This window comes from Podarcis pityusensis, assembly GCF_964106645.2.
Source record: "Podarcis pityusensis genome assembly, chromosome: 2".
Taxonomy (NCBI): Eukaryota; Metazoa; Chordata; class Lepidosauria; order Squamata; family Lacertidae; genus Podarcis; species Podarcis pityusensis.
This window is the reverse complement of record NC_138029.1, coordinates 7772867-7799760: the sequence shown is the minus strand read 5'-3', so window position 1 is coordinate 7799760 and position 26894 is coordinate 7772867. Positions and strand designations below refer to the sequence as shown.

At 43.6% G+C, this 26894-nt stretch overlaps 2 protein-coding genes and 1 long non-coding RNA gene across 3 annotated transcripts in view; 1 reads left to right on the top strand and 2 right to left on the bottom strand.

The window, feature by feature from the left end:
- Positions 1 to 1275: 1275 nt before the first annotated feature.
- Positions 1276 to 7794, bottom strand: ZBTB39 (zinc finger and BTB domain containing 39; the record flags this gene model as incomplete). The annotated part of the gene is made up of 2 exons (XM_080994547.1): positions 1276 to 3145; positions 5660 to 7794. One exon carries the CDS (start codon positions 7792 to 7794, stop codon positions 5695 to 5697), a length of 2100 nt encoding a protein of 699 aa, XP_080850673.1. The 3' UTR covers positions 1276 to 3145; positions 5660 to 5694.
- Positions 7795 to 10087: 2293 nt separating this feature from the next.
- On the top strand, positions 10088 to 23885 carry LOC308471199. Its single transcript, XR_013982784.1, has 4 exons — positions 10088 to 11492; positions 20674 to 20721; positions 23530 to 23639; positions 23734 to 23885. It is a non-coding gene; the product is annotated as an uncharacterized lncRNA (long non-coding RNA).
- TAC3 (tachykinin precursor 3) overlaps positions 18936 to 26894 on the bottom strand; it is a 26111-nt gene continuing 18152 nt past the window's right edge. The window contains exons 4-7 of the mRNA XM_080995125.1: positions 25747 to 25776; positions 23895 to 23948; positions 22902 to 22976; positions 18936 to 19344 (exon numbers count right to left, since the gene is read on the bottom strand). Of these exons, the coding sequence (XP_080851251.1) occupies positions 22903 to 22976; positions 23895 to 23948; positions 25747 to 25776 (158 nt within the window). The 3' untranslated portion in view covers positions 18936 to 19344; position 22902. The remainder of the gene's footprint in view (positions 19345 to 22901; positions 22977 to 23894; positions 23949 to 25746; positions 25777 to 26894) is intronic.

The following is a 26894-nucleotide window of genomic DNA, read 5'->3' as shown; positions in this document are numbered from 1 at the left end:
CAGACATCGGGCAGCCCCACAAGCTCGGGGGACAGCAGGGAGGCGCAGCGCGCCATCCCGCTGTTCCCCGACCTGGTTTGGATTCCCCGACCTGGTTTTGGGGGGGAAATAAAGGAAAAAATGTTTTCCTTTATTTCCCCCCAAAAAAACTAGGTGCGTCCTATAGGCCAGTGCGTCCTATGGGACGAAAAATACAGTAAGTTACAAGTCTGTATGTATGAATATAGAAACAAAGGAAGCTGCCCTATACAGAGACAGACTATTTGTCCACCTAGCTCAGTACTGCCTACACTGACTGGAAGCAGCTCTTCAGGGTTGCAGGCAGAGGTCTCTTGCAGGCCTACTTAGGGATGCTCAGGACTGAACTTGGAACCTTCTGCATGCAAAACAGCCTCTCCTTGTGCAAGGAATTTACAGAAGTCAGGAGTACCAGTATCCCAGAGCAAAGTCCTTTGGCATAGGCAGAAGACTCAGGTGAGCAGCCTCTGTTATCATTTGATCTGATAATATTTCCATAGCGTGTCAACCACAAACTATGAGCAATGCACCACACTCTCAAGTTTTTCATTTTATTATTCTAAATAAAAACCACACTTTTGTGCCAAATGATGGAGTATAAAAGAATCCGATGTACAACGATTTTAGACATCTACTTTTTTTTCTTTGAGGAAGAAAAGTTTTACAAAATGTACAAACTTTACAGCAAATAGATATTAAACACTTAAATAACCAGGTCAGTACCTACAATTAACTTAACCAAAAGGTTAGACAGCAATCACAATGCTCTGCTTTGTTTTGTTTTTTTTTATTTCAAGACATCTGGATCTTTGGAGGAAAAGGGATAGGGCATGGTTTTGAGTTCACAAAAATAAGAGCAATAATAAAGCATTAGTCTCCAAAAACATTGTTGTTTATTATTTTCAAAGCTTTCTGTGTTAGACTGGAACACCTGTTCCATGCCTGAACCCTCCCCTACTGTGGTGGCAATGGTAGGGATTCTTCACAAATCGTAGCATAGCAAACAGAGCAAAGCTATTTAATTACAATACTTTGTCTTTCTACACGCCTAAGGATTCCAAAGCACTTTACAGACATTTACTACACCTCACAACTTTTCCATTTGTGAGGTAGGTATTTTTAAATATTCCTCACTCACAATTTGGGGTGAGTTGATGTGTGGGTGTTTGAGGCAGACAGGTGAAGTTACTTGGGCCAAGCTACACTACCAAGCACAATGATTCATATCTTTGTCATGGCAGAATGCTTTTTTTAAAAAAATGGAATTTCTAAAGCTGGCCAAGTTTGCATTGGATGCAGTTTGGCACTGGAGAACTAGACTAAAACAGCTCTAGAAAACAGCTCTGGGCTGCATCAATAGGAGTATAGCATCTAGATCAAGGGAAGTAATAGTGCCACTGTATTCTGCTCTGGTCAGACCTCACCTGGAGTACTGTGTCCAGTTCTGGGCACCACAGTTCAAGAAGGACACTGACAAACTGGAACGTGTCCAGAGGAGGGCAACCAAAATGGTCAAAGGCCTGGAAACGATGCCTTATGAGGAACGGCTAAGGGAGCTGGGCATGTTTAGCCTGGAGAAGAGGAGGTTAAGGGATGATATGATAGCCATGTTCAAATATATAAAAGGATGTCACATAGAGGAGGGAGAAAGGTTGTTTTCTGCTGCTCCAGAGAAGCGGACACGGAGCAATGGATCCAAACTACAAGAAAGAAGATTCCACCTAAACATTAGGAAGAACTTCCTGACAGTAAGAGCTGTTCGACAGTGGAAGTTGCTGCCAAGGAGTGTGGTGGAGTCTCCTTCTTTGGAGGTCTTTAAGCAGAGGCTTGACAACCATATGTCAGGAGAGCTCTGATGGTGTTTCCTGCTTGGCAGGGGGTTGGACTCGATGGCCCTTGTGGTCTCTTCCAACTCTATGATTCTATGATTCTAGAAGTCGAGAATAAGGAACAGTCCTTACTGGGTGAGATCCAATATAGCTCCTTCTCCATCACTTCCAATGAAGGCATCTTAACTACGAAAACATGGTTCTGTTCAACACCTGGGGAGTACATCCATTATTGTCTTGGACTCCAGAACTTGAACCAAGAGCTTCAGAGACCAAGACTGGGGCTTAGCCTGGTGTGCTACTTTATGGGCTCAGCCCTCTTCAGGCATAGAGGAGCAATAAGAGGAGCAATATCCAGTTGAAGGATAGTATGAAGCTTTTTGACTGGCCAGGGCTCGTATAAATAATAAAATACTGTCCGTCTGCCATTAGTCCACAGCTGGACCTTGGGCTTTCTTAGGCTTCAGTTCCTTTCTCAAGCCCTGTGGGTCTAGACATGTGGCCCTGACATTAACTAAGTACTAGTAGTACTACTAGAAGTAGTAAATTCCTCTGACAACTCTTACATCCTTACACTGAATGTTTCCAGCATTACTTAAACTTAGGAATAGTCTTGTCCGCTATATTGTTGAGTTAATTCCTTAGTGTGTCCTGTTTGGTGTTTGCTATTCAGAGGTCACAAGGAGGAAAGGAATTGAGAGATATGTCAGAACACTTTCTTGCGTGCTGGGGGCTATTTTAAGACAGCAACTTTCTTATAAGAAAACAAGAAGACATACCTAAGTGCTTTTTTTCCTTGACAAAAATCAAAGCAGTCAATCTTCACAACACCCTTAGAGGTAGGTACTGTAAGCAGAGAGCAAAGCAACCTGCCCAAGGCTGCCCTACTGGAATTACTGTCAGAGCTGAGATTCCTGGGGCTGTACAGTTTTTCATTCCCCCCCCCCCCATGGGTCAGGGCTAGAGCAGCATTATGTGGATTTCTGTTTTTCTTTAACAACAGTGTTTTCATATACAGAAGCCTGGAAGCCTATTTGTACATACCACTGGTTTTTAAGACTCCAGGACTTCCTCCCTATGAGGTAGTTTGCATTAAACTTAGGGGCAGATCTCAAGCCAGCTGCTACATTTGTTAACGTACGTTTCTCTCATCCACCCGCTTGCCTGGATTTCACATAGTACTGCACTTAGAAAGCATAAAGTACAACCTATAGGATAAAGCCACAAGTGTAGTTCAAACTGAGTCTGGATCTGTGCCCTGTGATCAATCTGTTCTGTTGCATCCCTCCAGAAAGCACCTGTCAGGGTTGCAGGAAAAGGAAAAGGAAGGTAGGTTACAACCTCACTTCAAAAGACAGCATAATTGTTATTGTCAATTACACAAGCACACACTGGTTTTTCATTGCCACAAGGGACAAACACCCAGAGGCATTTCAGATGACAAAAACCCCATATGTTACCACAAATCCAGTACCACTGTAATAAAGGGGGGGGGGAATACCTTGCTATAGTGTAAAAATTAAAAAGAAGAAGAGACGTGTGTTCCAGGCTGGAGGGGGAAAGTGCACAGCCCTTAAAGAACTTAAAAACAAATAATCAATTGATGGTGTTTTCCACTACTTCTTGATGATGGGCTAAATACGCATTCCAGCACGAGAGCACTCAAACTCTAAAGACTTTACAAATATTAATGAGAATAAAACCTTTTAAAAGTTTATATAATTGCTCTGCAATGGAGATAGGGGGAATTAATGTTGCTCCATGTTTGTGATGTCATGCTGCCCAAGGATGAAGAAACATATAATTTAAGAATGACCCTTTGTTGCAAATTCTTTATCCTTCCAGTTTAAATAATCTGTATGACAAACACACATCCTATCAAGTCAAATGCTGGATTGACCACTAGACTTGTCCTTCTTCCCATACTTCAGAGGGGGTGCCCACCTCTTTATAAAGCATCACTTGTATGCTTACTCATTCTTTGTTCATCCTGCACCTTCTAAAATGAGCCTATTTTAAAAACTGTAGGGATTTGGGTACATGCTTCTTGGTGATGTAATGGGTATTAGGAAATTGATGCCATCCACAGCCAGCTTTTGCTGCAAACTTGAAGAACTGGGTGTTTTGGATAAATTTGTTTGGGTTTGTTTTTTGGTCAGAGCATAATCCTGGAGAAAATGTCTATTTGTACTGAGTGGTAAAGGCACATTCAAACTGGCCTCACTGCTGCAGAAAAATTGCATCTCTTCATTCCAAGAGCACCTATGACACCAACACAACCACATTGTACATGACACAGTCAGAGTTGATGTGCTAGAAGGTGGGGTGGGTGAGGAGAGAGAGTGATTGCTTTTCCCCCTGCAACAAAATGCTATGGTTTGTGTGCTGGAAAATAGGATACCCCTGCAACAAAAGTGCTACTTTGAAAAGATCTATGAATCCCTCCAAACAAATGATTAAGAGCTGAATATTTAATATGCAACCCCCCCTTCAAAAAAGAGAGATAATAATCTGCCCTAAACCTGTCATTCCTCCTTCCAGAGACACTTCCTTAAGGCAACAATATATTTTCAAACAGAACGAACAGTGCAATAATACACATAACGAGGCTGAAGTAAGCCCCGCTGAGATCAATGAGACTTATTCCCAGCTGTGTATAGAACTGCAACCTAAAACCTTGGCACTGTCCACAGAGCTATGTCAAAGACTTTCAAGAATGTGACCCCTGAGACATTCATCTCAATGTTCAAGACACCAGCACTGAGTTAATATTGCTGGAGGAAAGGAAGGAGCCCCAAAGCTGTTTTATGATGCACTAAGAACACTTCTTTTTTGAAAGTGGATGTTGGAGATAAAACACTATTGCTAAAGCCTCTATATGCTTATACTCAAAAGCTAAGAGTCCTTTCTAGGGCACCCCTTCAAAAAAAAAAAAAAAAATCCAGAATGTTCACATTTGGCAAAACTCTCCTCCATTCCACCACACCATTTTTATGCCCTCTTTTGATTTTGTTAAAGTGGAACTTTGTAAAACCAACTCATAGTTTCATGGAAAAGGGCAAAAGGCAAAGGCTGGGTGCGAACTTAAAAAAACCCAAAACAACTGGCCTAACCTGCTACTGTGGCTTTTTCTGGCAGTTTTTACCTACAGAAATCAGCAAGTAACATGGAAATGAGCCCTAACAACCATGTCTGCAGATCACATGGTTGTTAAAGGCACAGGAAGAAGAACTGGCCATATATATGGCAATCCTGGTGGGAGGGAAATACAAACTTATTGACACGAAGCTAAGGCTAAGAACGCAAAGCACACTTACAAGGCAGAGAGCAAGTCACCATTAAACAAAGGTGGACTTACCTCTGAGTAAGCGTGCTGGGGACTGCATTGTAAGTTTTTATAGAACTTCTACCCTCCCAATAGCAGCACATAAATAATTCGCCCCCCCCCCCCCCACTTTCTCTCCTGCTATCCCTGCTGATGTGTAGCATTAATATATCTTAGCAGCATAAATCTTTTCAAGATCTCAAATTAGAGATGGAGGGAGGAGAGATATGAGGTGTGAAACCTATCCGTTGAAGGGGGGGGCACAGCCTGTTTCTAAGACTTGAAATAATGAGCCCTGGACTCAGCAGGAGGTAAACAGACAGGTTTCTCAAGAACGGTAACACATGTAACGTGCTGTTGTTTTCACAGAACGACGATTTAAGAAACCCTCTAACAAGGCAAAGGGAAGTAAAGTACAATGCTGATGATGCCTGACCATTAAAATGTAACGTTGTTTTTTAAAAACAGAAACAAGCTTCTTTGCTACCTGCAAGTAGTGCTTACTCCGCAAATACTGCTACATTAGCTGTCTGTATTTTTCTCCGTATCTTTGGAATGGATGATGTACATGAAAGTTTGTTCAATGGTGAAGTCAGGTGGAAGGCTGCCTTTGTGCACACCTATATGCTTGCTCATAAGGTTAAGGGTAGAGCTGTAGTGCCCACAAACCGTGCACCGGTACATGAGAGCCCCAGAGTGTGTCTTCAGGTGGCACTTGATGGTGGAACGCCCACGGAAGAACTTGTGGCACACTTTGCACTGATATGGCTTCTCCCCTGTGTGGATCCGCCGGTGGTAATTGAATTCGCTTGTGTGGGCAAATCTCTTTCCGCACACCTTGCAGCTGTACTTACTGTTTCCAGGTTGGCTCTGAAGAGCCACATCCTCACTTAGGAACTCCTCTGTCAGCTTCCTCTTCTGCAGAGCTTGCTGGTGGAGTCGGTCGCCAAAACTGGGCCGGACAAGGTCCAAGCCAGAGCTGCACTTGTGCTGGCTCACATGGTAGCGGTAAGCAGCTTCCAGCTTAAAAGCTTGGCCACAGTAGTGACACCGAAAGAGGGCTTCCTCCATGCTTTGGTGGACTGCCATGTGCTTCTCCAGGAGGTGCCTGTCCACAAAACTGTTGGCACAAACGGAGCAAGAAAAAACAGAAATGCCCAAGTGGGAAAGGGTGTGCCACATCAAGCTGCAGAGATTGAGGTGCCGCTGGTCACACACGCCACATGTTTGGCTTTTCAAGTTAACATGGTCCAAGATGTGGCCCCGAACCATATGAAAATCCTTGGCGAGGAGTTTCCCACAAGTGGCACATGCTAAATCCCCACTGAACAAGTTGACCTTCCCTATAAGCGGGTCACTAGGATGGATGATAATGTTGTTGTCAAACACCCCTTCGCGGCGGTGAAGGCTGAGCTGCCACTGGGTGAAAAATTTAGTCTCACACATATCACAGGAGAAGAGGAATATCCCAATGTGAGACAGGACGTGAGTGACTCTGGAGTTCCTGTCTTGGAAATGGGTCTCGCAGACTTTGCAGTTGCCAGTCAGGAGGTCCACATGGTCTCTGGCATGTTGGCGGATCAGCTGTATGTTGGGCTCCAAAACCTTTTTGCACACTTGACAGGGCATGGCCTTGTTATCACGGTTGTCATTCTCAAAGGATAGCTCCTCTTCACTGTCATCGCTCAGCTCAATAACTTCCTCTGCAGCACCTAGCTCCTCGCTGGGATCTTCAAAATGTAGTTCATCCTCCCCTAGATCTTCTAGCTGCAGCTCATCCATCTGCCCAAAGCCCTGGTCTTTGGAGTGATCACTATTGCTAGGGCAGGAGTTGCTGCCTGTTGATATATCCAATGATGCATCCGAAGCAAAAAAATTGCCTTTGTTGTAATCCCCGTTGTTCTGGAGTTTATATGGATGACATGAGTTGACAGTGGTTTGAACAGCCATGCTGACATTGCTGAGACCAGCCTGTGTCATAATGCTCATGGCACCAGTGAACTGTGCTGGTGATTCCTGTTCTTCGGTTTTGGGAGTCTGCTGGTGCATTAAGTTATGGATGCCTTCATTTGCAGAATCTTCTTTGTAGCCACCTGGTGCTTCACTCTGCATACTGCAACTCCGCTCTGGTCCCGGGTGCTCCCCGCTGTTTCGGATTTCACCCAGAGCATGGTTCGGCTCAGTCGACATGCCAGTTGGCCGGCTTTCACCTGAGACAGAAGGTTGTTTCGTGTTGGCTGAGTTTTCCAAGTCTGGGAACGTGGAATGGCAAGCCTTCAGCAAATCATCCATGCCCAATTTTTCAGCAACCTCGTAAATGACACCCACATTGATCAGGTCTGTAAAGAGCTCTGAGGTATAGACAAAGTTCAGAATCTTTTCAAAGTTGGCTGGAGTAATGAAATCCACCACGTAGGTGCGGGTCACATCCAGACCTGTACTGAGGAAAAGGTTCTGGAAGTAGCCTGCTGCACACGCCAGAACTGCTTTGTGTGCAGGGAAGGTACGACTGCCCACCACAATGGTAACATCACACATAGTCTCTGACAACCGGCATTTGTTAAGTTCCCTCAACAGGTTGTTGGGGTGGTCAGTGCTGTGCAGCTTGATCCTCATGCCCATCTTGACAGCTGCCGAAAACCTCCTTCTCCTGCTCACTTCTTGTTTACTCCTGTCCGTTCCTCAGCTGCACCAGAAGGCGGCTTCCAGGCTCTGAAGCTCACCTGGCAGGGTCCTCTAGAGAGGAGAAAATGAAAAGTTAGTTTCTGTTCTTACTGGTTTTGAATGAAACCCAAAATATAATAAACCTAAACTATTAGTATGCCACCTTGGACATTCTGTAAAGGGAAAGGTGGAGTAAAGATGATTTTAATAAAAAAGAAAACGCCATACATTTATTATTTCTATTACAAGGAAACATAGCTGCTTTTGACAAAATGCTCTGAGGGTGTGAGGTGGGAAAGAGCGTGGTGCACATACTACAAATTAGAATGTCAGGATGTAGTATCACTCTGTGTAACGTAACATTACACACTTCCATGCCATTTCCCACGTCTACTTATACACAGTTCTGGGACCAGTTCACCAGCTATCTTTCCATCAGAGATATAACAGTAATTCTCCAAGTTGGGGGCGGGGGGAGTGTGATTGCCAGTTCACACCGTTCCCTTTCAGTTCGAAACTGCTATTCCTGTCTATGTTTATTTTTTTTCCTTTTAGTCTTTGTCACACTTTCAGAAAACCTTTTTAAAGACACACATTTACTGTGAAAATAAGTTCTACTAACCCCTTTTAACAACTGGACTGGAAGTTTTAAAACTTGGTTGGCAGAAGGCCAAAAGACTAGAAATTTAAACTCCCCTCTGCACATTTCCTTCCAGACACAACCTGTTGTCTCTTTGTTTATGAGCCTCCAGGTGGGTTTTAACTTTTAACCCAGCTGACCAACACAATAAAATGTGCAGTGCAAAACTCATGTTAAAACTCCCTTGTGTTCTTTCCTAAGGTTCTGTGCATTAAGCAAGCAGGCAGGGATGCTATCTTAGCACAATTTCAAGCACTCTGGGCCCCTTATGCCCACCATGAAAACGAAACTCAACTCTGCATCCCAGCAGGATGGAAGAACACTGAATAGCCGTTCACTAAGGCAGAAGACTGCTCTATGCCCCTTCTTCATGCAACAAGATGAGGTGACGGGGATCACTTCGTAACCAAAGTGAATGATGACGACGATGGACATCATCACTGCAAAAAAAAGAGGTGCAAGTGGAAATAGGTTTGAGGCGCAAGGTTCTGTCAGGGTCGTGAACACGATTTCTTTCTCTTTTTTGGTAAGTCCAGGAGATGTGGAAGTAACGTGAAAACTGGAATGATGGGGAGGGGAGGGTATCTCTCGTTTGGCAAGGGGGGAGGAGAAACGGGCCTGGGGGGCAGGTGAGACCCAGAGGTGGAGTTGGGGGGAGAGGAGACCGGCCCAAAGTGGGAGGGAAAAGAAGTTTGGACTGGAAAGGGGGGGAAAGTGCGGGCGAGTGTGGGATGGAGGGCAAGGCGAGGCGCAGGCGGGAGACGAGGCAGAGCAAGCCCCGTGGGGGGCGAGGGAGGGAAGCCGGGCGAAGAAGGAGAAGGGGCTCCTCTCGTCCCGGAATGGGGGCCGGAGGGCGAAGCGGAGAAAGGGGCGAGCGGGGCGGGAAGTGCGAGGCGCGCGGCGCCTGAGGGAAAGGAGCTGCTCTGCTCCGGGGAGGCGGCCCCTTACCCGGGAGGCGGCGGCGGCGGCGGCGGCGGGCACCATCCCCGCGGCTCTCTCGCACCTACACAAAGGGCTCCGGCTCCCCCGGCCCGGCCTCCCTGCCCACCCCGCCAGCCCTCCCGCCCGCCCGGCCTCGCCGAGGAGGCGCTGCTCCGGACCCGGCCAAGAGGCTCCATCCGGCCCCGAGACGGCCGGGCCCAGCGCCGCCCCCAGCCCCGGAGGGGGCACTGCAGCAGCCCCGGCTGCAGGGGATAAGCGCGGGGAGATGAGGCGGGCGGCGGCGGCGGCGGAGGGGAGAGGGGATCCGCCCGGCTGAGGAGCGAGCGGAGGGGTCGCGGGGGCTGAGGCGGCGCGGGAGGCGGGAATGGCGGGGCGGGGGGGAAGGTAAAACCAAAAGCGGGCCCGTGACCCAGCCTATTCAAGGCCGGCATTCCCCTTCCTGATGTGGGGGGGGGACGCACTCTGCGCCCGCTCAGGGGCACTTTTGCCTGTACCCCAGCTTCTTGGGTTGATTAACATTATATGGTTTGTGGGAGAGGGTCAGTGCCGAATTTACGTCTAAGCTAAACAGGCTATTGCTTAGGGCCCCCCAAAAAATTCACTATTAATATACTTCTTCTTAATTGTATTTCAGTTCAACAATTACTTTGATAAAATACAGTGGTACCTCAGGTTACATACGCTTCAGGTTACAGACTCCACTAACCCAGAAATAAGTGCTTCAGGTTAAGAACTTTGCTTCAGGATGAGAACAGAAATCGTGCTCCGGCGGCAGCAGGAGACCCCATTAGCTAAAGTGGTGCTTCAGGCTAAGAACAGTTTCGGGTTAAGAACGGACCTCCGGAACGAATTAAGTACTTAACCCGAGGTACCACTGTACGTATTTTGTTATGTGCAAATGGCTTTAGAGACCTATTAGGCCCATAAATTACCATATAGCATATATTCAACACAAAAAACAGCAACAATTTGTTGTTGACAAAGGACAGCTGGACATATAAAGGGCCCCATTACCTTCAGTAGCTTAGGGCCTCATCAAACCTAAATCCAGCCCTGGAGAGGGTTATTGATTTGCTTTGGTTTTATTTTATTCAGAGGTGGGGTTCCAACCTGAATGAAATTTTTGGGAAGCCCAGATAAGCCCCACCCTGCACAATCGATCCCAAGATGTGTCACAAGCACACACACAGAGAGCATTGGAATGGAAATGCCCATCAACTGGGGGGAACAATATTTTATTTGGCAGTGGGGGGTGAAGGGACCTCAACCCCTAGGAGTTGGCTGTTCAGAGGAGTAGCTAGGCTCCCTTGTGCCTTTGGCAAGGAGCTATATTGGCGTCCCCGCCCAAGCATGTTCACACTTGTGTCTACACTGGCTCCGTCGTGTCCACAGGATGGAAGATGGCAGGCTCCCCAAGGATATGCTCTACAGGCCGGTTTCTGCATTACAAAGATGTCTGCAAATGTGAGACTAGCAATATCAGCCCTGCTGTGTGGGAATCCCTTGCAGATGACCACAGTGCCTGGAGACAGGTCGTGCATCCCTACCAGGGACCAAAGGAGGAACGGCCTCTGGGAGGGGGAACACACAGAGAAGAAATGTCATGGTGCATCTACAGCAGCACAACCAGGCACCTTCACCTGCCCCAGCTGCAACAAAACATGTCTCTCCCGTATTGAACACTACAGCCACAGAAGGCACTGCAACCTTCCAACAGTTTGACTTCAACCCCCCCCAAAGGCCCATTGTCTCCCACGACTGATGGATGCCAACCAGTAATTAGTTAATGTATTCTCATTTTGTGTTTTTCTGTTGTGAATCACCCTAGTTTCTTCAGATGAGGGTGGAAATTTAATAAATATAAATAAAAAATTGGGTTCCAGCTTGAGCCCTGGCATGGGAACGGGAGCTGTGCTGCCGAAGCCCTAGCACAGATAATTGAACCCCAGTTGCTGGATGTTTAAAAACTTTTCTTCTTCCTTTTTTCTTTTTACATGTACCTTATATCCTGCCTTGCAAGTTGCCGCTTTCCTGGAGCTCGAGGTGGCGTAATGTGGTTGTTGAAGATTGAAAGGTGTTTGTTTGGTTGTCAGATTATGCCTGGGGAACAAGGGAGTAGTTAGCTGTGCAGTAGAGGACAATGCTCTCCATTGGTGGTGAAGAAATGGAGAAGGTCTGGTGTCCAGCCCAACAGGAAAGGGGTGTTTGAAATCCTCTTTGCCGAAATGCACACCTGCAGATTCTGTCCCGTTCTGCCCACCTGGAAAAAAGTGATGTATTTCATAAACTTGCGCATTTTGGATGAAGCACGCAAACAGCTCATTCCATGGATGTTATGTGCTGCTTCTCACCTTACATTTATGTAGGTGTAGACCATGCAGAACATGTTTGTGTGTGTGGAGAGTGTGTGTGTGCATACACATGACAAATCAAGGATGGTCCAAATTGTGTGTGTGTGACATCAAAAAGAAAAGTCCATGTGGTGCCGCCAGTTTCTATGGTGGCAAAAATGTAAAATGGTAGTTAAGTAACTACTGCCTAAGACAGATCCCAGCACACTGCCTAATGCCCAGGACTTTGATCTAAGCAGGACTGTGGAACTTGTAGCTCTCCAGATGTTGGGCTACCAACTCCCAACATCCCTGGCACTGTCCACATTGGTGGGGCTGGTGGGAGATTGAGTCCAATATGTGGAGGGCCACAATTTCTCTTGCTTGATCTAAAGGAATGTGATGTAGCTAACCAGGTCCAGGCATTGTCAGTGCCTGGAAAACAGATGGCCTGAGGACCCTAGCTGCACTGCCTTGAGGCAGAAAATGAATTAAAAGTGGCCATGACACAAGTGCATGCATACTAGGGGTATAAAGGGTCTATGTTTGAGGTGCAAAGGCCTGGCTTGCTATATGAAGGTGAGAGACACAAGCAAGGTGTTGGAGATCAGCATGCAGACATAGTGGGTGACCTCTGAGAGGTGAAAACTGCACCAAGGGAGCGGGACTGGCTGCAACTCACCTCTGCCATGTGTCTGCACAGTGGAAAATATGCTTGCCAGTGGAAGTGCCCTACAGTACTGAATAACACTTGTAAAGCTATAACAGGCTCGTCCATCAGGTAGACGGTGATCTACCGGTAGATCAGTGCACATTTGTGGTAGATGATTGGTAGATGACTGGCTCCCAGCAAAGAAGCTCAACAAGTTTGGCTCCCCTAAAGAAAGCTCAACATTTTTGCCCCTTGCAGCCCTAAAAAAATGGGGCTTTTCACCTACCTAAAAAAGCTCAACAACTTTGACCTTATTCCAGTAATTTATGTATAGGTTGGGGGGGGTTGCCCCTCCAGCAGATATGATGCACATGCAGCCCACTACCAAAATCAGCACAATCGCTTTTGTGACTTTTGTGATTTGTCCCCACAAAACACTTCATCACAGTTTCTTCCTACCTATTCAAAGGGCCTTTGCTGCACAATACCAAATGTAAGAATTCACTGATAAATGTATCTATGTACTGGCTCACTGGGAAAACTTCAGAAATTCATATAAACATGTGAGCTCAGCTGCTCAGCAGCGCCTCTGCCTGAGTGATAATCCCTGGCATCCTGATACCTGAGTGCCAGAGAGGTAGCCATTCCAGAAATAACAAACCCAGATGAAGACAAAAGGGTGCGATTAACTTGGCTGGGAAACAGGGAAATGTAAATATCTTTTTTGTTACACTTGATGGGTGTTTGGTGGAGGGCAAGGAGAACCATGGGGCAGGGTCCAGGATGCTCAGATTAATGCCACCAGACCTCCCCTTTCATTATGTAACCGTGATGTATGAGCGATGTAGTCTGGGGGGCGGGGTGTAACATGGGGATTAGAAGCTAATAAAAGTTTGGGGGCTCTTTTGTTTGGGGCTTCCATCTTGTTCCACCTTGTGGCAGGTGGGAGTCCTGTCGCGACAGTCTTCAATAAAGACCAAGCCTACTGGCTGCTGTTTTGCTCTGGTATTCCTGGCTGGTGTCCTTGCTTTTTTTGTCCAAGGGAGCCCTCAGATTTTTCCATTAACAACCTAAACCCCCCCAAAACAGGGTTTTCCTTCCTAAGAAAAGCTCAACAACTTTGAACCTCTCAAAAGGGGGTAGACCACTGCCAGTCCTTAACTCTGTGAGTAGATTGCAGTCTCTTGGGAGTTGGCCAACCCTGAGCTATAAGATACATTTTCCATATGCAGCAAGCACTATTCTGCAAACTGGATAAGCACAGTTGCCAGGTATGCTTCACTGTTAAGGAGAAATTCAGTGTGAACCCGCAATCGTGTGAATTGAGGGGCAGAGGTGTTTCTGCATAGAAAGGAAAGACTGCACCACACAGTGTGAATTATGAAACTAGAACTTCCGTTTCCAGCTGTGGCACATGCTCTTTTGTGAGATGGTTTTGGCTTCCATAGATATGATTCAGATTCAAAACTCACATTGGCTAGAATAAAAAAATTCCTTCCTGTAGCACCTTAAAGACCAACTAAGTTAGTTCTTGGTATAAGCTTTCGTGTGCATGCACACTTCTTCAGATACACTGAAACAGAAGTTACCAGATCTGGTAACTTCTGTTTCAGTGTATCTGAAGAAGTGTGCATGCACACGAAAGCTTATACCAAGAACTAACTTAGTTGGTCTTTAAGGTGCTACAGGAAGGAATTTTTTTATTTCGACTATGGCAGACCAACACGGCTACCCATCTGTAATTGGCTAGAATGTATGTTTGCTGTTGTTAGCAGCAACAACGAAGAATGTTGCTGAAATGTTGTGCATTTATTGTTGCTGCTGCTGCTGATTTATTTTGAAAGTACTTCAAACATACTACGCATGCAATCCAAACAAAGCTGAAAGAAACATGGAAAGAAACAGTGTATTCCAAACTTGGACTGGACTTCAAGACAAGTCTGTTAAAACTGAAGACTGCTGCTTTTGCCCCTCAACCTAATGCATGTCTGTCTATCCTGAAACAAGTCCCATTGAGTTCAAAGATATTTTTTCTACATAAATAGGCATAGTTTGCAGTCTCAGTAGGATAGTCCTATAGATTCAAAGGAAACATTTCCCCTGATTCTGATAAGGTAGGGAAGTAGCCAGTGCATGAGAAACTTATCTTGGAAAATCCAGTGTGGTGTAGTGGTTAGTGTCGGACTAGACCGGGGAGACCAGAGTTCTGTGATAGGAATTTTATGGTCTTAGATATATGGTAATGTTCATAAGTGTACCAACCAAGCACCTACATAGATCAGCACAGGAAGACCAACCTGGAACCATTTTGATTCCTAAACTGAGCAAATGTTTTCTCTGCAGGGTCAAAGTGGGAAACCTCCCATTGTCTCTTTCCTCACAAATCCTGTCTTAAGGGTATGTCTGTGTGGTTTTTTTTGTTTGTTTTTTTACATTTTATTCACATTTATTTTTCGCTTTTAGTGTGCTCACAGAAAATTAAAATAGTTCATCATTTTTTATTTCATTCCATGTTTTCCCATAGTTCTCATTACTTAAATCTATAGTGTTTGTTGTTAAATTTATTCCAAGATACCTCATTTTCTTTTTAATTTCCAATCCTGTAATTTCTTGTAATTTCACTTTATCTTTTTCTTCCATATTTTTCACTAGTATTTTGGTTTTCCCATAGTTTAATTTGAATCCTGCTAATCTGCCATATTCGTTTATGCATTCCAATATTCTAGGTGTACATTGTAGGGGATTTTCTGTTGTGATCATAACATCATCTGCAAAGGCTCTTAATTTGTATCTTTTTTCACCAACTGCTATTCCTCTTATTTGGTTGTCCTGCCTTATTTTCTTTAATAGAACCTCTAATACTATTATAAATAACATTGGGGATAGGGGGCATCCTTGTCTTGTACCTTTAAAGATGTTGATTTCTTCTCCAAACTCTCCATTAATAATAATTTTTGCTTTCTGTTGGTTATATATTGCATTTATACCTTTTTGGAATTTTTCACCTAGACACAATTCTTTTAATAGTTTTTTCATATATTCCCATGAGATTTTGTCCCAAAATTCCCATGAGATTTATGTCTGTGTTTGAATAGGGTGTGAGCCTGTGACCTGGCCCAGGAACTAAGTATTTATCATTACAAAAGACTGGCCAGGCTACCCAGGAAATCCAATCAAGTAACCTGCCAGACAGGAGATAAACAATGACAGGAGAAAAACAATATTCAAATTTTCTGTTTTAGACCACCTTTTTTGTGATGTAGGTATGATGTTTCTGGGGGTGGTCCTGATCTACAGGATTGGAATTTCCAAAGTCTTTATAAGGCCTTGCATGCCATTTTTCGTTGTCCCTCCTCTCTCCTGCGTGTGAGGGGAGCACCCTGTTGCAACAGATCAATAAAGATCAAGCTTACTAGCTGCTTTGCTTCTCAATATTCTCTGGTTGGCCTCTGTTATTCTCTCCTACCAATAGGGAACCTATGTAAGGACTCTATATGGGCTCTTGGATACCCCATAAGGTAAAAGGGCAATTTTTGTTTACAACAGTTCAAATCTCCACTCAGCTATGAAGCTCACTGGGCCACTCACTGCTTCTCAGACTAATCTACCTCACAGGGTTGCTGGGGGGATTAAATGAGGGGGAGAACCATATATGATACCTTGAGTTCTTTGGAGAAAAGGGTGGGATATAAATGCCGTAAATACCTCTCAACCCACCATCCAATCCTGACAACAGGGAACTTTAGAAATTCTTAGCATTCTTAGTCTCCTTCAGAAATACTTGGATGAGTAAAAGTCCTCATTTTAGGTAGCATGATAAGTGCTTCCCGAAGGTGCTTTGATCATTATACTGTACTGAAGCAGCTAGTCGCGTAATTTGACTGGGACCCTCTTATGTAACCGAACAATTTGCTCTGGTTATTACAAAGCTGCAATATAAAGTTAAGCACACAAGATGGCAGTCTCCCGTCAGTATCCAGAGAACCTTATTTTCCTAGTGTGGGAGCAGCACCCTGTGTAAATTCTTCTTCCTATGAAGTTTTGTGTAAATACTGTTTTTTGGTGTGCCCCCCCCCCTTTTTTTATCACTCCCAGGGAGGTCTCTTGGATTTTAAGATGTAATGTACCTTTTCAGATAGCGGAGACAGCAGATAGGCATCCCCCCCCCTGTTAAATTACCCTTGTTGCTAATCCAAAATAGGATTATTTATTCTTTCTGAAGTCAATTTTTCTGAAGTGAATGGCTTTTGTGCTACAGCAGGGCAGAAAAATGCAGAATTTTCTATGGGAACTGATGCTTCTGATGCACAAGAGAAACAACTCTGTAAATAAGCAGTGTGTTCTTTGATATCCATGATTATTTTATCATTCATCTGGACTTATTTCAAAGCCACAAGCTTTTTCTATTTTCCTTGCCAGTTGGTTTCAGCATAAATACCGATGTGAAGAGTTGCACTGGGAATGCAAAAAGTTGAGGGGGAAAGAAACTTGGAACCATTTTCACTTACAAGTGTTTAATTTAAATATATTTTTTTAAATGGGATGGAAATGGAAAATTGAAGTGAGAAGAAACAGTTCCATGGAAATATATCCAAGAGGGGACTATAGTACATTCAGTACTACTACTTCACAAACACAAGGTTCTCATCCCATCTGTAAGCTTATCACTGAGAATGTAGACCTCTAATGGGTGGACTCTAGAGCCAAGTGAAAAATTTAAGATTTTAATGTCCTGTGCTTGCTGAATTTGTTGTATAGGGAGGCAGGTGCCAAGGAGCTGCCTGCCCAATTTGATGGATACATTTTAGAGGTTTCTGTACTGTGGAATCAAATATAATATGGGGAACCCTTTCCACAGACTCCATGTATTGACAACTTGCTCACCTCAGCTTACTCTTTAATCCTTACTACAGATCTGTTTTCTTGTGCCAAATGAACAAGACACACCAAAGCAGACAAGATTAGTGAATGCACATAGCAAGGTTTTTCTCAGTTTGGATTGATGCTAGAGGAAATTGCATCAAAATGCATCACTTTCATAAGAAGTGACAGGATAAATACAGAATAGATATGGATTGTAGCTAACGTCATACGTACACTGCTTCCCAAAGCAGTGGTGGGAGCAGACTAAATACAGACTGCCTACATGGCTCCTCCAGAAATAATTAAGTTAAAAGATACATCTAATAGCGTGATGTACCTCACAGCCCAGGCAGGCAAATCAAAAACAGCATATTATGAGATATACTGATATGCATTAAAGAAATAACAGTAATAAAATTGTAATTAGTGAATCATACTTAATTGAATTACCTTACATAAAATGCCAAACAAAATAAATGGGAGGAACAAAAAGAACACACTATTAATTGTGATAGAATCACACAGCAAAATAAGATACTGTAGACTACTAAATATGCATATTTTGCCGTGTGCGTTAATTTTATGTAAAATGAACAGTGGTAGAATGTTGAACATAAGGGCTGTTTTGCAATTATGGTAAATCTGCAACGGTTGCTTTCAATCACTCTTTTGTGCTGTTACAATGCAAATGAATGAAGCCACCTTATGCTGAGTTCATCTAGCTCAGTACGGTAACAATTCTGACCACGGGTGTTTAGCACAGGACAATTTCCTCCACAGACAGCAGAGAAGAAATGTGTAGAGTAATTTAAAATGAATTCCGTGATAAATGTTGAAGGCTGATGTGGCTGGCCACTGCTGGAAACCGAATGCAGGACTAGAATAGAATATTAGTTTGCTCCATCAAGGCTTTTGGATTCTGATATTATGCATGGCTGAAGGAGGCAGGAGGAACCTGCACCACTCCACTGCTGGATCACAACACCCATCATCCCTGACTAAACTGGCTGGGGCAGGTGGGAGCTGGAGCCACAGGTTCTCCATCCTTGGAAAAGAAAAAACCTCTACCCAGGCCCGGGAACAGAAAGAGGTTAACTCAAACTTCGGAGCCCAGTTCCAGTGAATTAACTTTCAGTGAGGCTGCATTCTAGCAATTCCACCTATCTGGCTCAACTTCCAAGCAGGTCTGAGGCCAGGTCCATCTCATTTGAAAAAATAATTAACAGAGGTGCTGTGTTATTGGCAGAAAGGGGTAGTCAAGAGACTGTGGTGCTGAGGAGGCTGGGGAACTTAGAGTTGGGGAATGTAAATACACGAAGAAGCAGCTCAAGAGACAAATTTCTAGCTGACGCTGTGAGACCAAGGAAGGCTCTATCCTGCTAACCAGGATTCTATAATATTCTCTGAGTGTTTCAGTGCTTCAGGCAGAAGTGTTTCCTAGCCATCCGCACCTGAGATAGTTTTCAATCAGAGATACTGGGGATTGAGCCAGGGACTTTATGTGCACAGATCATAGCTTTTTATGACTGAGCTATGCCCAGACTCTCATCAACAACTTGCGCTGTAGGCCAGTAAGTTACACCATTTTAAACTGTGTTGGTTCGTTTTGTGACAGCAGAATCCCCTCCACAATTTTATTAAATAACAAACAAAGAACGAGAGACACACAGTGGCAGGTCATAAGTAAAAACCCTGTAATTGTAGAAGATTTTGAGGTGTTCTTAATCTGTGCCACAAAAGGGTGGGCAGTGAGGGTGATTTTGCTTGTGGCATAGGAGTTTTCTGCAGATCAGGTATATATGTACACAGAGGGACAAAGCACCATGGGGAAGGGTTACTTTCAAAATTTCCAAACAGTGAACACTAGAGAGTTACAGTGAGGAAAAGGCTGGAATAAAGGGCAGAATCAAGGAAAAGAACATGGCAACAAGGAAGCACAGGACAATACGAGGTCTCCATAGTACATCGAAGGGTTCTGGTTTGGTTGAGAGTGTGCTGGGCTTTGGTGGATGAAATCAGCTTTGTGTTGGTTTCTTGAGGTCCTGCAGACATTGTGACTGTCCACACTCCTACATGGATACCTGTATGAGAGATCAAGGGGGGCAGAGAAGGCTGAAGTTAAATTGGTTCCAACATTCAGCACAGTTCCCTGTCTTGGAATCAGGTCTGGGCATGGAAGAAAATGGCAGGCTGGAATCCAAATAGCTGCTTAAATTAGGGGGTTGCACAGGTGATTTTTTTTACTTTCCCATTTCAACAGCTGATCCCCATCCCATACTACCAACTGCTTGGGAAATGTCCATCAGTTTCAAAAGTAGCTGTCATGTAACATGGGTGGGAGTGGCTGATGTTAAAGCTCTCTCAGTTTCATGGAAAGGATTTGTGGTTCTTTGAGCCCAGGCAAGAAATGTTTAGAGTACAAGGAAGTAAAAGATAAAGGAACCCCTGACAGTTAGGTCCAGTCGTGGCCGACTCTGGGGTTGCAGCACTCATCTCGCTTTATTGGCCGAGGGAGCCGGCGTACAGCTTCCGGGTCATGTGGCCAGCATGACTAAGCCGCTTCTGGCGAACCAGAGCAGTGCACGAAACGCCGTTTACCTTCCCGCTGGAGTGGTGCCTATTTATCTACTTGCACTTTGACGTGCTTTCGAACTGCTAGGTTGGCAGGAGCAGGGACCGAGCAATGGGAGCTCACCCCGATGCGGGGATTCGAACTGTCAACCTTCTGATTGGCAAGTCCTAGGCTCTGTGGTTTAACCCACAGCGAGCTTTTGTGTTTCACTCAGAACAACACATTTCCAATGTTTTGTTTGTTAAACAAAAGCTATGACTTCGGTTTCTCTACTTGAGCAAGAATTTCAGTGGCACTTGCTCAAGATAAAGCAGTTTTGTATCAGTTTTCCAGTGGGGATGGCTGCTTTTGGAACATAATGAGCACACCTGATCTGTATCCTACAGGCCCATGCTACCGCCTTGTTCAGCTTTGTTTATCCCTTAAGTATGTGCAACTGTGAGATCAGCTTGGCAAGCCAAATTTGCACACCCAGTGTGGAAACGTTATTATTGATGACAACTATCAAAGCATTGGTTCAATGACTGTGTCCAAAATAGTAGCCAAGACTTTTAGGTGGGTAATTTAAAAATTCAGATTTCAATCTGAGTTAGAGGGGCATTTAATTTTTTTTGTACAGGTTTCTGTAAAAAAAAAAATGCATAAAAGACAATTGCATCTGAGTTCAGTACTAATTATGTAATATTAAAGACAGTGAGACAGAGAGGGGGAGGGGGGAGCAAACTATATTCTTTACTAATCTTGGATCTGAAATATTTTAAAAAACTTGGTTATTGCCTATTCTATATTATTTTAAAAATCCTTTAAAATATAGCAACCATTTTTTACATATTTATAGAGAGATTCCTGCTGCTTCATGGATTGCATAGTACACAGTCCCTTCCAGGTAATCTCATTACTGATTATTATTATTTGTTTGCATACAATGTGAAATCAAGCAATTGTTATCCCACACTTCCCAGTGCATTTTCACATGCCCTTCCTTACTTCAAAAGGCCTAATTTCCTCAGAATCAGGTTTCTGGCACAATAAATCCACTTTGTAGAACATGCATTTGTGTGGGTATGGTATTGAATCCCACCCACAAAAGAGCAACAATCTGGAATTGACCTTTGTTACTTCCACTGCCATCTGCAATGTTGGCAGGATGGAACACGGAAAAAGGCCACCACCTGTTGCATCATTAGATACATCAATGCTTGTTTCTAGTTCTGAATGGCAATGAAATTTGCATATTTTATGGATTTTAGTAGTTGCTGAATACTGTGGTTTATTGTCTTATTTGATTATTTTGGCTTTTACCTACATTGGGTTCAACCTTAGACAGAGAAAAGCAAGACACAGGTTATTAAATACAATTTAAAAAAATGTTAGCTGCATTTCATACTAGAAAGTGTTTTGACAAATTATGTACCGCTGAGTCACTGTCTTATTACCAAGTGACTCATAACTGAATTTGAATTCGTGAACTGACTCCACTGCATTGTTAACTCTGTTTCAATTGTGCTTGAAGTGACGCGGGAACAAGGTCTGAAGTGTGAAGCCAATGATATAGCCATTTCGCACATGCAGCATCACTTAGGTATTGTATACACAAACATTATACCAACAACAGGCACCCACATGCTAACAGTGTTCAGTTAAATATATAGAATTCTTGTAGGCACACACAGAAGCAGAGGAGCCAACTAGTAGAAAGTAGTGGGCATAGTGTTGATTCATCTGTGTGAAGTTCCCAAAATGCTTGATTTTTCTGTATCCTGAAAATGCATAGCAATCACATTTGGAAGTTAGTGGCTCTGAGAGAAAGCTTGGAACCTGGTCAGCACGGCACGGAGGCGTCGAACAGCTGCTGGTGACCAGGTTCCAAGAGACTTGGACTTGCGAGTCGGTGAAGGGGGGGTGTCAGACGGAGCCGATCGGCAGACCTTAGCGATGTGGCCCCTTTTGGAACACTTCCTACAGATGGTGTCTCTGAATCGACAGTTGGCACGGGAATGGTTGCCTCCAAAGCATTGTTCTATAGTCTAAGTGTCATTGGCTTATCAGCAGCAGCATTGAAATTACATCACAAATTCATAATCATGGAATAACTACTGTCATTCACCAAATTATTGGAACTGAAGAGTTAACAAAAAAGGAGGTCACATACCCATTCACTATGCTAATTGGAGAAATGGCAAGGAAGGAGTACAGTTGGCTGTATAGCCTGATGTAGATGGTTAATGTTTTCCCAGATGGCTGAAAAAGCAGCTTTGGCATATAACATAGTCCTCATGTAACAGAAGAAGGAGGATAGTTTTATGCTGCAATAAGGACTTAACGGCCAGGGGTCCCTTTACCTTTACCTTAAGGACATGTAACTTTCTCTTTTATTTTCTTAACCAAGTTGGAAAGATTGCCTCCTGAAAGCCACCCCTTGATCAATTCCACCCATTTTATGAATGAAATGATACAGTTAAGAGAAGAGGATAAACTCATTCTAAAGACACAAGGGGAAAAAAGCTATGAGTTTACTCTCTCTTACTAGCCATACCATGTCATAAGATTTCTGAAAATAATTTCATGACCGCTTCTTGTCCATTGCTTTCTTCCAGAAAAGTGACTGGGCTAACCAATTCTAGTGTAACTTTCCCACTTGTAAATTGCAATCTTGTGAACCCATCAAAGTTGGACTTGTCATGGTCTCTAGGTCTACATGCAGCAACCTATCAAAGTAGCTTTGTTCCTTGTATGAGCATTTCTCTTTAAATATCCTTTCCCCCTGCTCCTGTTGTACTGAATAGATGGCATTGGTGCCAGGTTTGTGGCATCTGCAATGTGCCTCTGACTTGCACTGGAAATGCCTGGAGATCAACATATTGTTCTTCTACGATGAGGGGCAGGAATCTACACTTCAACTTAACGACAAAAGAAAAATGTATGAGCAGTTGTGAGTGCACTTGCATTTGCGCATGTGTCGGTGAATGTGTGTGTGTGTGTGTGTGTGTGTGCGCGCGCGTGCGGAGCAGTATTTCAAATAATCCCTCTCCCTTATAGTCAAGTTCTGGGTCCCTTCTTCCTTACCTCATTCTGCATTCAATGAATACTTTAGGTCACCAAAACCAGTGAGTGTTCCCTTATTGACATCTGTGGGATTATCTGAAATTAGAGAACGAAGCAAGTTAGTTTTCCCCAGAGCCATTTCTGTTCAGTCCCTTTGGTGGGTACCACATCTTCCCTCTAACTCAAAGGTAACGACATCAAAGGATTCCTTGCCCGGTTCCCCAGCCTTTACAATAAGTTAACATGGCAGAATTTATTTCTTCATTCAACTCTTGAGTTATGAGTGAATAATATTTCCATTTCAGACAGTCCTAAATAACCACTATGGGTACATGGAGTTTCTTCTGAGAGTATATTGATTCAGACATGCATTAGCGATGGGACACATCTCACTCCTGTTGTTACACCTCAAATGGTGGTCATCAAGATGGAAGGTTCTATGAGGAAAGCTGAAGGAACGAGTGTGCTTATCCTGAGGACCAACTATGGAAGGTGGGGAGGGAAGAAACAAGCTACAGCCAGATTCTGTTTCTGCAGTTCCATTTGTCCAGGGGTAGAGCAGACCAAACAAGAAATAGAAATCACCCACTACAAATATGACAGTTTCTCCTTCCTCCTCCCTTACCCTTGTTCTTTGCTTTCCTTTTAGCTGTAGCTGCTTTACCATGTTCCACCTTCTCCACTGCTGTATGATCTAGTTTAATGCAATCTGAAAAGATTAAGCCCTGGATATTGGCCCTTAACCACCAAACCCACCAGGTAATTGCTTTTTAAAATGAAAACTCAGATTCCCATGAAACTGCATTCTAAAACTAATGCCATGTTTTGGGTTTTTCCTCCTTCGTTTCCACAGAACTGCATCAAACACACAGCCCTGCCTAAGAATTAGAAAGTTGAAAGAAAGAACCCTTACCGTACTTTCCAACTAAGAAATCTACCAAGAAATCTATTGAAGCCTATCAAGATTTTCAAGGAGTGTGTTTGAGTGTGAAATCTCTTGGCTTACACACCTACCAGGCTCTGTGGTCCTTTTCCCCATGAGTCCAACAAAGAAATCATGCATATCTCCTACAGAGAAAAACAAGAGGGTTACAACAGGTATCAGATGGATTTCAGATTTTAGAAAAGAAACAACAGCACTATTGTAATGAATGGCTTCTAAATCTGCTATGGTGGTGTTTGGGTGCCTTTCTTGTAGACTCTGATTAGATACTTGCATTCTGATCATCAGGGATGACTCCAGTGGTCACAAGTACAATGGTCACAAATAAGTTTCTGTAAATAACACACTGCCGCCACCATTTTAAACCAGCTTCTCAGAAAGGGAGATATTGCTGACTGTAAGTTGAGGAACTTATGGAATATCAGTATCATGCTGAACACCTCATTCATTTCTTACTATATAATGTTTCTGTTTTAAAAAAGTGTCATGGAACAGTTTGTGTAAATGACAATAGATGGCCATGCCGACTGCATCATGATAGCAGTGGGCACAGTGAGCAGGTGAAGCAGTAAAGCCAAGTAAATGTATATATATGAGAGAGAAATCTGTCTTTGGTCATCTGTTCCCTGACATTCATGTCTCACTTGTGTCCTATAACCATCTGCATTCATTCATCTTAAGAGATTCCAGACATCTTTTCTCTGTCATATCTCCTGCCATTGCCTATTTTGTGGCAGCACACTCAGATGGGCAGGGAATAATAATAATAATAATAATAATAATAATAATAATAATAATTTATTTATACCCCGCCCATCTGGCTGGGCTTCCAAAAGAATATTAAAATACTATGATACATCAAACATTAAAAGCTTCCCTAAACAGGGCTCATCATCATCATCTGGAACTGACAGTGGCAAAGATAACAGGTTCTTTTCCCCCTGTGGGGCATTGCTTTCAATTGTAATCCTTTGCATGTTTACTCAGAGGTAAGCCCAAAGAGTTAATTGGAGGTTACTCCTCACCAACCAGGTTTAGGACTGCAGCATTACAGAACAATCCTTTACCTATCTATTCGAGTAAAATGGGACTTACTCCTGGGTAAGTGTGTATAGGATTGCAGTCTTAATCAACAGTCAGAAGTCTTCTTTTCACTCTCTCATCACTTTTTATCATGAGCAGAAAACTGCTCTCTTTTCTTCTTCCTGTCTCATTCTGTCATTCTTACATGCTGTCCCCAGTCTCACCTGCACACACTTCTACCTAATTCTTATGCCAGTCATTCTAGGAACTACTTCCATCACTCTTACTGCAGTGCCATTGGGAATCCTGGCCTCAGTGAAGCCATTGGCCTGGACTGGTCATGCTATAAATGCCAAGTACCATAGGGGAAGAGAGAGGAGAGAAACCCCCCAGAGTGAAAGATATGGGTGGCTGGAGATGAGGCAAAGAGCCCCATTTCAGCTTCTTCTGCTTTTTACGCATGGTTTAAAAACCTTATTAGACTGTGACTCTCTCATGAAAATGTTTCCTCCACCATAAATTCACTTGGTGGCTGTAAGCAACCTTAGGGCTTGTCCAAACTTCCACTTGTTCTGTGCCTAGAAAGTAGGAGTATGAGCATTTTTCATCTCATCCTGTGCTTTCTAGCCATGGGTCCAAGCCTTTGCCCCGCTGTTTCCCCCCAGAAAATCCACTCTTTGGTGCTAAATTGGAGCAAACATCAATTTGGAGAACACCTGATGTTTGCTCCGATTCAGCGGTAAAGATTGGGTTTTCCCGGGGGAAGTGGCAGGGCAAGTGCAAGTCTGGTTGAGCCCTTAGCCTCACCCTTCAACAGCTGCTTCAAGCTATCGTTAGGGATCAAGCCATAGCCCAGAGACCTTCTGGTGTGCAAAGCAAGCAAAAGAAGAGCTGACTTACGTTTCTGGGAAGAGGCAAGTGCCTGAGGATCTGAAAAAAAGAAAGAACAGGGGTTCTGGTCTACCAAAGCACAATACACATCTCCAGGCCATGACTGGTTTGTAAGGTGGAACAGATGCCTGCTGGGACTTAAGTAGTGAGTTTTTAATTTAAGATTAAGCTCTTAAATACTTTGGGTGAAGATCTATGGACTTAACTTACTTTCCAGGGAGCAGTGTGCTTTCTAATAGTCAGCAGGGGGCTTACTTATCAAGGCCCTTGATGTACTGGGTGCTTTAAGAGATTAATACACAAGCAATGGTGTTCTACACCTCTTTTAAGTCTTTATTTCATGTTTTTTTTCCCTTTGTGTGTTCATGTTTTCATTAGGATTCCAGTGCATAGCCTATTTAACTGCTGATGACCAATGGTGTCATCAAGAATATTCTGAAATAATTAGGCTGAAAACTTTTGTCACTGAATGACACTTTCAGGTGTTGACTACATCTTTTGATATCTTAAGGTGTTATTGTTATTCCTGCCAGGAAATACAGCTTGCATTTTGCGTTAATAGAAATATTCCCATCCCAAATCCAAGGGTGATTAAACTCTCACACACAATGTCCATTTTGTTGTAGGTGTGGCTCGTCCTGCATTTAGATTTACATTTCTGGCTGCCGCTGCAAATAGCCCCTTCCTCCAAATGTTGGACTAGGACCTGGGAGGGAGAGCAGAGCTGAGTTCCCCATTCAGCTGTTAAGCACATTCAATGACCTTGGGGCAGTCACTATCTCTCAGACTAACCTACTACACAGAGTCATTGTGAAGATTTTAAAAAAGAATTAGCATTTTGAAGTAGTGGGAAGGTGAAAAATCTCAAGCTTTTTGGAGGAAAGGTAGGATATAAATGTAATAATTACAACAGAAATCTGAGGATGGTTCGTATCTGTGAAGGCAACCCCCAAATCTATTCTATTCCATGCATAGCTTGTATGGCTCTCTGCTGGAATGCTTGCTGCTATTGTAAAGTAGACTTCATAGAATGTACTTCGAATGAGAAACATAAAAATGTCCCATTTTTTTTTTAATTTCATACTTTATTTTTATTTCATAAAATTTATATACCTCTTGATTGTAAGAAAAAGCCTCAAAGCAGCTTACAAAAAAGG